Source organism: Balaenoptera ricei, chromosome 9 (genome assembly GCF_028023285.1).
Source record: "Balaenoptera ricei isolate mBalRic1 chromosome 9, mBalRic1.hap2, whole genome shotgun sequence".
NCBI classification, from domain to species: Eukaryota; Metazoa; Chordata; class Mammalia; order Artiodactyla; family Balaenopteridae; genus Balaenoptera; species Balaenoptera ricei.
Window position 1 is genome coordinate 88,634,423 of NC_082647.1, and position 14,939 is coordinate 88,649,361.

The 14,939-nt window shown below is 39.0% G+C and overlaps 1 protein-coding gene across 10 annotated transcripts in view; it reads left to right on the top strand.

Moving 5' to 3' along the window:
* Window positions 1–2,620: 2,620 nt before the first annotated feature.
* Window positions 2,621–14,939, top strand: part of CACNA2D1 (calcium voltage-gated channel auxiliary subunit alpha2delta 1) — a 500,481-nt gene continuing 488,162 nt past the window's right edge. For 4 of the 10 annotated variants that reach the window (XM_059934039.1, XM_059934043.1, XM_059934045.1 and 1 more), the window contains exon 1: window positions 2,745–3,546. In XM_059934039.1, the coding sequence (XP_059790022.1) occupies window positions 3,452–3,546 (95 nt within the window). In that variant the 5' untranslated portion in view covers window positions 2,745–3,451. Of the gene's footprint in view, window positions 2,678–2,743; window positions 3,547–14,939 lie in introns of those variants that run through there. The other 6 variants (XM_059934044.1, XM_059934048.1, XM_059934049.1 and 3 more) reach the window with 4 other exon arrangements.

Consider the following 14,939-nt stretch of genomic DNA (forward strand, 5'->3'; position numbering starts at 1 on the left):
AAAAAAAAAAGGAAAAAGAAAGAGAGGCCATTTTTAGAGTTTCTTTGTCCTATTCTTTAATCCAAAATATTGAAGAAATTAATTTGATGTACTGAAAAATAAATAATAAAAATCATGCTTATACATACATACAAAAATGTATGTATGCTTATACATACATACATACTTACAGAAAAATACAACAGAAATATCAATAGAATTTTATGCTACCAATATGCATAGTATAACCTAAAACAAAAAGGTAGTAAGAGGGAACATTTTGTGGCTATTATGTTCATATTGTTCTTAGTTCATTTTTAATTAATAAAAATGAAATGTATATGAACAAATTAAATATTTACATATAATAGCAATTGATAGACAAAAGTTACAGATCATAAATATGTCATAAGTAAAAGTCAGTGCTCTGCATGAGATCTTTAAACTTTATTAAAGAAATGATTAAATACAAACATCTGTATCTCTTAGCTAATCTTTACTTTATCAGAATATTTCCTCTTAAATGAATAGTAGATACTGATTTTTCACTTCTTGCTCACAGCCCATAATTCCAGCTTTGTCATCAGTCTTTATGATTTATAAACATTTTATCTTGAATGGCAAATTTTGGTGACTTAATAAAATTTTATTAAAATTAATGGGATAGGATCTGATTTTCATGGAATTTTCCAAAATAACAGAACTGAACAGAAACAGTGCATTATGGAAGGGTACGGTTAATCCAATAGACACATAATGCTATGTTGTGAAAATGGTCTTGGTTTACCTTTCATACACAAGAAACAAAGCCACATTTTGAATATCCTCATTAAAAAGCTTTAGGTGGATAAAAACCAATTAAAGGAAAACTTCAAAACAGAGCATTAAGCAATGATTTAGGCTTACAGTTGACAACCAACCCTTTCAGAAAGAACTGTAGAAGCAATATCTTTCTTCAACAGCTTCAGATATTAGAGAACACAGTGCTTCATCAGAGTGATCGAAAGAAATTGCGATTTGGCTCAAAGGCCAACAAAGTTAATAATGAAGCCTGTCTTACCTTCTCTAGAACTTTATTACATTCTCTTATTCCTTAAGCTCTTTCTCTTAAACATATAAAATTGGAAATGGTGTACCTTAGTAGGAAGTCTGAAGTCATTATTGAAATAATTGACAGAATATAATATTTTTCTGCAGTGTGGCTATTATGATACCAACATATCATGTAGACAGTAATGGGCATCTAATTCTGCCATTCTTAATCCCCAGGCTGGGGAAGAAAATCTGCTTTTGAATCATTAAAAAAAAAAAAAAAAAAAAGAGCTGGACTTGACTATTTAGTTCTCTAATTTTGGAGTGGAAAGCTACCTTCAGTTATTTAAAATATCCATCTGAGCTGGAGTTCTCAATCTCATTCCATCCCACTTCATCTCTCATATGCTAGCTCCTGCTGCCACACTCTATCTGCTCAGCATAAAACAAACTAACTCAAGTCACGGTGGGGTGCCTTTTGTGAGGCCACTCAGAGTAAGAAGAAAGAAACAGAGAGCAAGATACAGATGTAGAGAATTTAAAGAAAACAAATACGGCACACACACACACAAAGAAGAGAGGTAAGGGGGAAGGAAACATCACTGCGTCAAGAATCATGAAATCGCATCATCTTTTAAAACGTTGCTAGTTAGTATTATCAGTCTTCCCTGTTTGGGGAGGTTGCCTTTAGAGAGATGGAAAATCAATTACGAATTAATAAGTGTCCTTCTGTTTTCATAAGCTCTCCTGAAACTAAAGAAAGGCTAATTAAAAATCTGACGACCTCCCCATAATGACACCTTTTACACATATGCAAGATGGTCTTTTTTTTTTTTTTTTTCATCAGGAATGGTGTCAAAAGTGCTCTAATATACTACTACAAGGGGCTACTACTACTTAAGAATTTAAGATGTTCAAGGAAACCTTTCCAGCCGGTACATCAGCGCCTTCCTGAAGGAGGCCTGTGTGGTCAGGAGAAGAGGCCTAACCCAGGACCCTTCTGTTTTTTCCTACGAGAAGGCCCGGGCACGCCTGCCACTGCTTCTCCTGCGGATGGAGGTGAAACTGGTCCGCAGACTGCTACTCTCTAGCTCTCTCTCCCTCTCTTAATTCCTCCTCCATATTTCAGGGGCATTTTGCAAATTGCCACCTGTTCCTGCTGCTTACCCTTTTCATGCCCTCACCGGGACAAAGTGAACTCGTCCTGTAGCAACGTTGTCAAGGCAGGGCAGCCCACTGGCCAGACCAGGGCATTCGGGACTCTTTGGCGGTAGTTACAAAGCCTTTGTCACGGTACTATGCTCCCTGGGTGTAGAATTCGTCCCTTCACCCCTGTCCTACCACACGGCAGGACTAGGAGGGTTTTACAGCATCAGGTCCTTCTCTGACTGTCCTCAGCCCGGATCCCGAGGCTCTGTCTTGCCAGGTGAGCGGTACCTGGGCGTGGGGCCGCCGCCACAACTGGCACTCAGCCACGCCGGAGGCTCTAGCCTTTGGCACTCCCGGGCAAATAAACAGTGCCACCTGGTAGGGAGTCAAAAGTGGTGCTTTAAAATGCAAATACAATCCCCTCCTACATTTGTTGTCAAATCACTTCTCCATGGTTCCTAGGCAGGCGGTGGATTCTGCGTCTGGGAGAAGGGCCGGGGGAACGCTGCCTGCCTGGGTAAAAATAACCCCCAAAGCCACGAGCCAAGTGCTCGGCCGGAGCCTCTGCAGCCTGTGGATACCCGGCGGGCGGCTGGCGGTCCCCGGGGAGCCCCGCGGGGCCGGCTCCGCTCCCCCTCTGCGCGCCGGGCGGCTGGGGCAAGCCGGCGCCGACTTTGGGAGTTCCTTTCTCCCTTGTATGGAGGGCTGCTCCGGCCCGTCTCCGCCCGACTGCTCTGACGCCCAGCCCTCCCCCTGCCCACCCCCAGCCGCCTCCCTCCGACTTGCCCGGAGAAGCCAGACGGAGCCTTTCTCTCTTTCTCTCTCTGCCACAAGTCTCTCCGCCTGCCATTCCCCCATTCCTGCAGCCACCCCACCCCTCCCCAGTGCCGTCACCCCTTCTCCGCCCCCGCCTCCGCCCCCGCCTTCTCCACGGCAATCGCGGGAATAAATCAAGGAGGAAACCGAGAGGGAGCGAGAGCGTGAGCACCGGCGGGCTTGCCCAGGTCTGTTTCCAAAGTCGCCCTTGATGGCGGCGGCGGCGAGACAGCCGCGGCGCCGAGCAGCCGAAGCGCGCTAGTGGGTCCGCCCGCCGCCGCCCCTTCCCCCCGCGCCGGGCTTCGCCCCTGCAGCCCCCGGCGCGAGCCCGCGTCCCGGCCCCGGCCCTGGGCGCGCCAGCCCTCAGACGTCCGCGGTCTGGGCTGACCGTGCTCCTTCTCCTCCTCCTGCGGTTTCCAGCACCGGTCCTTCCCCAGGCTGGGAACGGAGGCGAGATTGATCTTCGATCGCGAAGATGGCTGCTGGCTGCCTGCTGGCCTTGACTCTGACACTTTTCCAATCTTTGCTGATCGGCCCCTCGTCTGAGGAGCCGTTCCCTTCGGCCGTCACGTAAGTGTCCGGGCAGGGCGGGGAGTGCGGGCCGAGGGGTGCCGCGGAAGCCCGGCGCGGGCTCCATTCCCGAGTTGAGGGGCTTCTCTGCCCGTGGGGGTGGGGAGTGAGCCCGACTTGGATCTGGAGAGGCCGAGCGGGAGGTGCGCGCTGCTCGCCGCCGGAATGCGCACGGAACCCGCGTCTCGGGAGCCTCGGCGGGGCCGGGCTGTCCTGGGAAACGTCCGCCGACGACTCGCGGCGCCTCAGCCCATCTCTAAAAGGATTCCTTGGACTTAAAAGAGTTTAGCTGTACTGTGGGAAAAGTTTCCAGCCAGATACCCGCTCTCATCAAACCCAGTCCTATAAAAAGTTGTGTTTGGGTTGGGTATTTTGCACATAGGTAATTGCAGGCTGGCCAGGGTAGCGTGGACTTTTCCCGCACTTTCCCCGCACTTGGCCTCTGGGATGCTCTCTAATTGCTGTGGTATACAAACTCGTTTGAAGCCCAAATTACTGGGCGCGCTCGACAGCCTTCCTGATGACAGGAGTGCTCGCTTCACGCGGTAGAGGTGCTGTCCCCCCAGGGACTCGCAGGTACCGGGACCGTGCCACCCAACCTCCCTCACCCTCTATTTGAAACATTTAAGTGCCGACGGACACGCGGTTCCTGTTCTTAGAATGGATAGAACCTATTCTTTGGGGGAGGGACTGTTTCCAGAGTCTCCTGCAATTTTCTCTTATTTTTACCATTTCTAAAATAGCTTAAAAAAACCTCGCTGCTGTTCTGGAAATAGAGTGTTTGAAGGTAGCTGTATAGTCACAGGGCAGGAAGGGAATGAAAAATAATAATTCTCTTTTAGGCTGGAAAAAAGACAAAGTCAGTGGCACATAAAAATATACACATATTTTTAAATGCGCGGAATAGCCTATCAGGTCTGGGAAAGCATTTTTTTTTTTTTTGGTTCTTGAAGCTACTTTAGAGCTTCTAAGAGTAGGCAATCGTAAGTGGATGAGTCACTTTAATGAATTTTACATAACAAAAACAAAGCCCAAGGTAGCCTTCCCGGTATTTTTGCTATTGGGAATTATTTGCTGTCCTTTGTTGGCTGAGTGCTGAATACTGGAGTTTGTGGTGGATACTAACCGTGAATCTTTACCAGTTGAAATCCTGCAGCTATTATTTAAGGTTCAGCTTAAAGTATTTATTACATTAGGTGTCAGTGCAAGAATCCGAAGGATGCACATTCTAACCCGGCGAAGGGGTGTGTCTAATATTTTTGTCATTGATTTACAGTCATGTACCTTTTTAGATAATCTTCCATAAAAATGATTGCAGATCCTTTTTGTTATGAAGCACAAGGGTAAATGCCATCTGTAGATCTTCCTGTAACTGGCAGGATGTTCCAAGCGGATATTTTGAAACATGAAAAGAGTAAGAATTACACTGAAGATGCTTCAAAATTATTCACTCTTATTAAGAAATTACACTTCTATATATTTGTTTCTTTAGTCTCTTTGTAGCTTGGCCTGTAATGCTAGAACTCAAGCGAGTCGCTTGCATTTTGTGTCAAAGAAGTGGTGCTTTAAAGCAGTCAATGTGTTCAGTTTACACATTTTTAAAGTGTTATTTTTAACTGACAATTTATCAATATTTCTCTCATTTGGAGGGAATGCTTCATCACACCATTAGGAAAAACTATGATTTTTTAAGATACTACAAAATACAACCTTTTATTCCTGAACAGACCATGCTAAAATATTAATAAAAGAATCCTTGTTGTAAGAAGGACATCTGTAATAAATGTTTTCCTAACATTAAAATAGCTCAATTTTCATGGTCAGAAATTCACTAAAGACAAGAAAGAAAATAAATAGTGGGCAAAAATAGGACTTAGGAAGCCACAGTTTCTTTTCTTTGAAAGGCTTTGAAATTTATTTTTTAACAATGAAAATTTAAGATATTTTCAAATAATATGAAACACTAATTATTTTGTAGAAAAGAGCTTAATAAAAGATTTTGTAGAGCTAAGTCAGTCTCTTTTAGGAAATATTGGCAATGTTTTTGTAAGGCTTCTGCATCTTTATTTTTTTGAAAAGTTGGTAACCTTCTGAGGAAAGGAGAAATGAGAGTTGGCATTTATACTTCATGTTGTATTTCTGAGTAAACTTTATGAAATTAAAAAAAAATACAGCATTAATTTTATTAAGATGTGGTGCTGTTTACTTTTCTTGCAAGAAAAGAGTTGATACAGAGAATTTATCAGGATAAATCTCAAATCTTTGGGAAAAATTCCAAGTTCATTAAAAACTCAGTACAAAGATTATAGTGTCACTAAAAGCAAATTATTGTGCTTCTATATATACATTTCTCTGGAAATCATTAGTAAATTCTTTTGGTTTTTTGATCATTTTATTTTTCCCAGGAAAAGTAATGTAAGAAGTTTTTATCATCAGAAGAGGAAGAATATGCCACCAACACAGTATAAAATTTATTATGCACTCATGGGAGTGGGACCTGAATTAGAATTAGTAATACAAAGGTTTTTGTTTTTGTTTTTTTAGTATGTTTACAATAATATTAAGGGCTTAAGCATTATTATAATAAAACATAAATACCTTTCTAAATATTTTCTTTAATTTTCTCTGGTTTAACATACATTCTCATGTAGCATATTCTGAATTAAAATAGTAGTTAAACTGTTCTAAGAGGTAACACTAAAAACACTGGGTTTTTTTTTTTCAAAGGAAGGAATTTTGATACAATTCTTTTGCTAGGTTAGGTTTTTCTTTTGGCAATGATTGTTTCAATAAGGTGTGAAACATAAGTATGCCATCTGGTAGCAGACACCTAGTGCATATTGGTTTGTATATGAGTGGAAAGTACATCATTTTCATGTTATAGTATGCACATGTTATATTGATAGTTTAAAATGTCGTTTTCTAAAGGGAATTCTCCCTTGCTTTAGAAATAATTTCTTGGCACATATGTGAAAACACTTCTATTTTAAAACTCAGGATAATAAGTATGGTAGCCAGTATTGTAATGTTAATTTCAATCTGTCACTCCTAATTTTAGAATCTATTTACAAATCCAGTTTTTTAAAAAAAGCACATAGTTATAACTACTATTCATGTTAAACTTTTATCTCAGTCATATCAAAATGCCAATCAGTCCAGAATAATTGGCTGAGAGCCCTTTGGTATATGGGAATTTTAATATATTTAAACTATATAATAGGATAAATATATTAGTAAGAATTACTGGTATCTACAGGAAATAAGCATAAATCTCATAAAAGAATAGTACTTTGGAGTTTGACTGCTTAGGATATAAATATTTTTCTATTATTAGACAAATTTACATATAAAGTCTACAGAAAATAAATTCTCTATGTCATAACTTTGGAATGGATATCTTTTTCATTTGTTAGAAGTGACATAATTATTCTCATTTGGGCTTAGCAATTTCTATTCACATACAACATAGAGAAGGAAATGTGCCTTATGATAAATTATGAGATACAGTATTATATGTGAAATAAAACCTAAAAACAGTGAACATTAATAAATCCTTTTCTTAGATCTTTGATTAGTTTTCATCAGCTTAACCACATGACAACATTTATTATTCCACAGGTGTACATTTAAAATATGCAACAGTAGATATATTTTTCTAGACAAGTAATAACATGATATTAAATTTAGTAATGTTTATACATGGTTATATGGGTAGCTGTTTGGATAGGCATTTTGCATGAGCATTAGGCAGACCGAAATGGATATAGTCTAAAAAAACATTTTTGGGAAGGTACAAGAATCTAAGCTTATTATGGTCTATAAAAGGAAATAAAATGTGCCTTTTTTATTTTCCTATGGCTTTCACCAATTTAATTTTAATAAATACATATAAAATCAGATTCTATCGCAAGTTGTTCATTTTGAAAATAAGTAAAAACTTTACCACTCTCTTTCTTCATAGAGACCTTGCTTTGTAGATGCCTTTCCAATACTTCTCCAACATTGATAAAAATAACATCATAAAATGCTCTTCCTTCTAGGGCTTACACACGGTGACGTTTTGCAGAAACATAAATAACACGTGGAAATTATGTATTCAAATTTACTGTTTACATTTAGAAGTATATAGTCATAAGAAATGACAATGCATTTAGGAATTAAAAAAATAATACCAAAAACCGTGCCCATAACAAACTATATTATTTAAATTAATGTGTTCTCTGGAGTATTTCTATATTCAACACATGCACAGAAATTTCTGTTCTTTTTATTTTTCAATACAGATGCAAATATTCAAGAAAATAATCTGTTCTTCTGAATTCACATCTTGTACCTAATATGTGTCGTCAAACTACTTATAACCTAAAAAGTGGGGATTTAAATGGTTAAAGTGAAATATTTTAGGCATATTGTCCAGTTTGTTGATTTCTTTCAGTGTCTTCCGTGTGTGGACATAATCAACTCTGTTATGAGCATACTTAGATGGAAGTTTGGAAAAAAAAAATCAGAATTTGTTTCAGTATTTCTGAAGAGTAACATTTTATTGTTATTAAAGTGACAGCCTTCCATCATTTGTAATAAAAGAGATGTCTATCCTAGTATTTCAAAAAGCATGTAAGCTGCTTACCATGGGGAGTGACCTCTGTTGTATTACATCTATTACACACTTACCTAAGGCATATGGTATGTATCAGGCGCTGTGTCACACTGTGTGAGCCAGTCTTTCTTTTCCTGGACTATTTATGCATAGTACCACACTGTTCCCTAAGCTTTCATATGGTTGCTTTCCAATAAACTTGGAACTGCACCGAGATAGTCAACCACGTAGCTTACACATGGTTCGTGTTTTCTTCTGTATGCACAAAACCTGGAAATTATTGTGTCATATTGTTTACAGAGTTTAAGGAAAAAAAGTGATTGACTTCAGTGTTAATTGAGATGAAAGTGATAGTACTTTGTGAAAATATAGTACTTACCACCTTTGCCTTGAGGGTCCAGAATATGTTAACATTGCATCATTATATAATTTGTCTAGTTTATCTTACTGTAGTACTCTATTTAATAGATAATATTTTATGTGTCTATCTATATCTTTCTCTATGTATATATAAGTGTACACACACGTATTTATTTTTAAACTTCTTCAGGTGTTTTGCTAGGGTAGAAGAACCTGAGTAAGGTAAGGTTATTAACGAAGGTGCATGCTGAAAGCTCTCTGCCAATCCACAACTGTTTATGGGGAGTAAATCTCATTCAGAATATTTTTATAACACCAGCATTTAAGAATAATTTTTTCAAGAGAATCAGATGAACTATTGAAAATGTTCAGGTCCTGTTGGACAAGTTATTAACATAATTGATGAGTAACAACAGAAACGTGGTTCTAAAGATAGGCTTGCAGTCTGTTAAGCAAAACAAATATGAGGAAGGGACTATTGCACTTGAAGTGCTGGGCTCTTATTAAAAGGTCTTTGCATACTAAGCAATTTTATTTCTGCTATTTAGATACGGGATACTTTGAAATTTTTAAGAATTAAACATTTGACGCACCATGTTTTAGGATTCAAGGATAAACGTGCACAGGTTTTAAAATTTTGTTTGTAAAACCTAAACTTTTAGGTTTTTCTTTCTTATAGGCTTTATCTAATTTGTGGTAATTCAATTCCATTGCTCCTTTAAAATTTACCATTTATATAGATTCTAACAAGATTATTAACAAGGAAAAGATTGACATTGTGGCCTCAACAAGCTGGCACACTTTTATAGTTAATTTCAATAATACAGAATCAGGCTGTTACATATGAAGCAATATTTAAAGTTCTCTTTGAATATGAATGTGGGATATTTCTGGCTAAATGTTATTTTAACATTTGCTTCTGCTGGTTTTTTTTTTTTTTTTTTTTTTTAACCATATGCTTCTGCTGGATTAAAAAAATTCGGGTACATTTTAAATTCTATATCATAAATGGAAGAACAACTTAAACTAGAAATGATGAAATAATGGTGTTGCCCATTTAAAATGATTCAGATCTGGGGATAATCCTACTGTTTATCTGAAGTTCTTTTCCTTGAGTAATTAAAAATTTATTACAGTAGTCTCCTGGCAAATTTTGAAAAATAATTCCTGAATTCTTTCATTCAAATAATTAATTACTAATTCTTCTCTTTCTCTTTCTTACACACACACATACACACACACACAATTACTATTCGTCATAGTTTATTATTATTTGTACATAACATCACGTCAAATGGAGAAAAAGTTTTGGTTTGTTTTCCATCAGGTTACCTGTGCCAGACCTCAATTTTGGGTCCTTTGCACTTGAATCTTCACTCACTGTTTCGGGGACCTCTTACTACTAGATTTTTCTCTCTATAGGGAAATTGTTGAGGGATTTTGATGCACAGATAAATCTGTAATACGTTATCAACACTTTCACCAAAATTGTCAAACGGCCTAGACTGTTGTTCCTTTGACATTTGCCCACATACTGTGGGGATAATTGGGGAAAGAGTGAAGTGAGCTGTTGAGATTGTCCTCTGTCAGGCTATATAAAGGGATGGTTAGACATTAATGATGTTTCATTTTGAGGGTCAGAGGAGGAATGGCTCAGTAAAATAAATGAGCTTATGCACACTGGGAAAATCTGTTTTAAAAAAATAATCAAGAGGTGTTGTGGCGGTGGGACTTCCCTGGTGGTGCAGTGGTTAAGAATCCACCTGGCAGTGCAGGGGACACGGGTTCGAGCCCTGGTCCGGGAAGATCCCACATGCCGCAGAGCAGCTAAGCCCGTGCGCCACATCTACTGAGCCCGCGCTCTAGAGCCCACATGCCACAACTACTGAAGCCCACGCACCTAGATCCTGAGCTCTGCAACAAGAGAAGACACCGCAATGACAAGCCTGCACACCGCAACAAAGACCCAACGTAGCCAAAAATAAACAAATAAATAAATAAATTTATTAAAAAAAAAAAAAGAGGCGTTATGGTGGAGATGCTGTGAGGAATGATGCGTGTGTCAGTGGAGCAAAGGAGCCCTCAGATTTGCGAGGTGCAAAGTTACATTAAAGATGCTAAAGGTTGGCTGTTAGTTATTTTATTTTGTTTTGTTTTGCTTTATTTTATTTTCTTCTTTTTTCCCATTTTCCATGTGAGCTCGGTTATCCTGGAAATGCTGTTTACTGCACATAATTGTTTTTAGAGACCTAAATATTCATATATGGAAATTCACCTTAGAAACCAAAGACAGTAAAATTGTCTAGAGCTCAAAAAATAGAAGCAATTAAGCGTTCTTATTTTTTATATAACTCTGGGAAAATGGTTCATTGGATAAGAAATATTAGTATAACACTTTATTAAAACCTTAAATGCTAATAATCAAGAAAGAAATTCCATTAGTAAATTCCATCCCTTAGATTATAAGAAATGAAATAGCTTGCAGGTTCTAGGCTTCTAGGTCGTACACTGAAGACTATTTAGACCTCTAAGTACATAGTACCTCTTTTTAAAAATAGTTTTGATTTATGCTGGCTCTTTTAATGTCTCCTGTTTCAAAGATTTTTAGCATCAAATGTAATTTAATTCAATGATGAATGCAATTATTATTATTCAGAGCAAATTATGTAGTGCACTGAACTACATGCTGAGAATCCACATTGAGGAAGAGAGTCCCCAAGGAAGACATTCCCAACTCCAGGCTGATTGTGAAGCAGTGGAATCTGGCAATGCATGATCGAGGAAAAGCACATAACGTGGTGAAGAAATACGGCCGGGCTGTTTCATGTCAGGCGTAGAACTCCTGGGTGGGAAGAGATGTTGGTGGGACTGAACCGTGAGTCTGAGTCTAGGTTATACAATTTTTGCATCAGAGCTCTCTTCCTACCTGACCCAAAGGGGAGTCGGGCATTGTTCACAACACATGGACATTTGTGGTAGCCCAGCTCTGGGTACTCAAATTCGGCTTTCATCCTAAGACTTTTATTTAATTAAAAATGAAATTAATAGGTTTTGAATCATAGTATGTAGAAAATGGATTAAAGAGACAATATTCTAAGCAGGGACAATGGGAGCAGTTAGTAGACTCTTGCAGCATCCCAGAGTGAGAGATGCCCAAGGTCTAAAGAGAATAGTGGCAGTGGGAAGGCAAAGCAGGGATGAAACATATTGTAGAGGTAAATATTCAGGTGCTATTGGTTATGGGATTGGGGGAATCAGGAAGAGAGAAGTGTTGGAGATGGCTCCAGGCTCTTTAACAGGTAGATCATGTTATACTGAACTTCCTAGACTAGACACAGAGGAGGAATAGCAAGTCGGTGGTGGGGTGAAAGTAACATGCTCACTGTTGGACATTTTGAGTTTGTGGTGTCTCTATAGATGACTATTAGGCCATTGGAAATACATATCTGAAGCAGATTTGGAGGCGAATTGAGTAACTTTGAAGCCAGAAAATGGGTCCATTCATTCATTTAGCAAATATCTATTTAGTATCTATTATGATAGGCACTGTGAGTTTCAAAAGAAGAGTCTTGATCCTTCATATTGCAGAGAGGTCGGATAAGATGAGCCCTTTAAGGAAATCACCAGGTCGTTGCTGATGTGACAGCAGTTTCAGTAGAATGTTTTGGATGCAAGCATGGTTTCCTTGCCTTGAAGAGTTGGTAGCAGGTGAGAACATGAAGGCAGCAAGTGCAGATTGTTCTTTAAAGGAACTTGACAATGTGAGGAAAGGGAGAGCGTGGCAAGTTCAGAGGCAGATAGTGTAAGGGATTTGGCGTTCTTTTGTTTTGCTTAGAGAATAGGAGTTTTAATAGGCCATTTGGGATTGCAGGTAGTAGAAAACCATAGGACTATCTTGAACCAAAAAGGGAAATATTTTTCAGTGGTAGTTGGAGCTGGATGATCAGTCATGGGAGTTAAGGTGAAGGATGTGCCAACACCTGCAGAAAGGGGTGGAGCTTTTATTAGGATCGTCTCTTGCTCTAGCCTCTGGTTTTCTTTGTTTGACTCCTTATTCTTCTCTGTCCTTGCAAACTGACTTTATCTGCTTCCTGACGCTCATGTTGTTGAATGCCTATGAAGGTTTACATTTTCCCTACTGAAGCTTTCAAACAGTTTGAGACTAGAATCCTAGTCCAAAACATAGCCTCCTAAAGAAAGATATGTTGGTAATCTGAATATGGACCAGATGACCATCTGTAGCTCATTCATTTGAGACCAGGAGATGGGATTTGGAAAAAGGATTTTGGTTGCCTAAGCTTGGGTCACTTCTCATACCCTGGTCCAATCTCATTAAGAGGTACTGCACTGCAACAGGCCAGTTGCTAGTACCATGGATAGAGGAAGAAGCAATTCTTAGAAAAAGGTTCCTGGGGGGCGGGGGAGGTTGTAGAGGCAACTAAATAAGTGTTACCAGAGGGGAGATTTGAGCATATCAGAGAGAGAAGACCAAATGGCAGAGAGATGAAAGGGATGAGAGAGGCCATGATTGATGGGTGAACGTTCTGACCGAGGCAGCTGAAGAAGGGATCAAGACGAAAAACACGGTCTTACAAAGTAACTTTTGAAATATGAAACAGCCTTGAGAATTAAAGCAGGTGGTTGGAATATAGGATAGATACACTTTTAATTTACTGGAGATGTTTTTGGAGGAATGTTCCAAATTATATATTCCATGCTCAAGAAGGAATGACATGATTCAGAAATGTAATAAATGCACATTAGTAATGTTCACATTTTGAGATGTACAGACCAGAGTTTTTCTTTATTTGGTAGTAAGTAACAAGGCTCTAGTACATCACTATATTTCCTTTGGACACAGCAGCGTTTGGTTCTCTTTTGTCTTTATTTCTCTTTTCTTTTTTTAAAATAGACATTGTCATCTTGAAGACCCATGGAGTTTTGCAGAATGTCATTAGATTTAGTAAGTGTATGTGCTTATGATAGATGTTACAGGAATATCAAGCAAAAGAAAACAAAAAAAGAACAAATAGTTCTTGATTTTGGCAATTTAGCCTTATTCACTTATTAAGTTTTTGGCAGATAGGGGTGGCTTATGGCCCTACTTTGTCCGTGCTTCTCCCCCACCCCCACCTGCCCAAACCCCATGTCCGTTCTTTAGCAGAGGGCAGAAATTTGAATTGAAACAGATCCTTGTAAAAAAAAAAAACCCAAACAATATAATTAATTTAATAAGACAACAAACCACTGACAAATATTCCTGCAAAGCATGTCCCTGGTCAACCCTTACAGAGGCATCTCAGGTCTCCTGAAGGTCTGAAAATCACTGGCAGCTGCCATCACAGCAGTTCCCTGAGTTTCCAAGATGACTGAATGAACGGTTAGGATTGCAAATGCCGCAGATCTAAGAATCAGTCTTGATCTCATTGGTCCCAGTGCAGTGTGGAAAAACCACCCTTGTGGTCTGTAACAAGAGATGAGGAGAGTTAGGGCGGATATTTATTTCCATTTTGTGACTGCTCTTTTTTCTCTTCCATAGTTATTCACAGTTTGCTTGAGCTAATTTTGATGTCTCTACCCACAGAAAGTCTGGACACTAATAATTACAGCTATCTTTCAATTATTGTTATATTGCTTTCTAACATATTTGAGCTCCTGAATGTGAGGCACTGTGAATTAATACTCTGCATGTTTTTTAATCCATCCAACCTTTAAGTCAGTCCCTTAAGATAAGTATTATCCCTGATTTATAGATGAGGAAGGTTAAGTTTTGAGTGTGAAGGACTTTTCTGAGTTTTTTTAGGAAAAAAATTTGACCCCAAGCAGCTTGATTCTAGAGTCCTACACTTAGCTGCTGTACTTTGCTGCCCTTACATGGCAGGAGCCTGGATTTCTTTGCACCCATTATCTTACCTGTTCCAGTTGTGGCTGGCTGCATATTCTAGCAATGAGGCCAAGAGGGTAAAGGAGTCAGTGTAAAGTAGAGCAGAATTAACACTAAGTCCAACTTCTCCATCTGCAGAACAAGGGTAATATTAACCTAATCCTGAATCACAGTATTATATCATGGGGATCAAGTGAGAGGATGCATGGGGAATCTGGAAGGACTGTTTAATGGCCAGGCTTTATTATTTGTACCACGTGAGATTTCTCTGCCTTCAAGGGATCATGAATTGATGACTAAGGGTTAGTGAGCTAGATTATTGTGCTAACATATCATTTGGTCTGTTGTTTTCATTCAGAAAAACCTGAAATGAATGGGAAAAGGGATGCTTAGCAGGCCTTAAAAATGTTTCTTCTTAAAAAGTTGTGTAGCCTTTAATCATAAAGAGGAAATGAAAAGAGATGCAGTGGACTAGAGTGAGTGAAGTGTTCTGTCTCTAGGTTCAGGACACAACCTGTATCTTAAAAGGGACCACGAAGAAAACAGGACCAC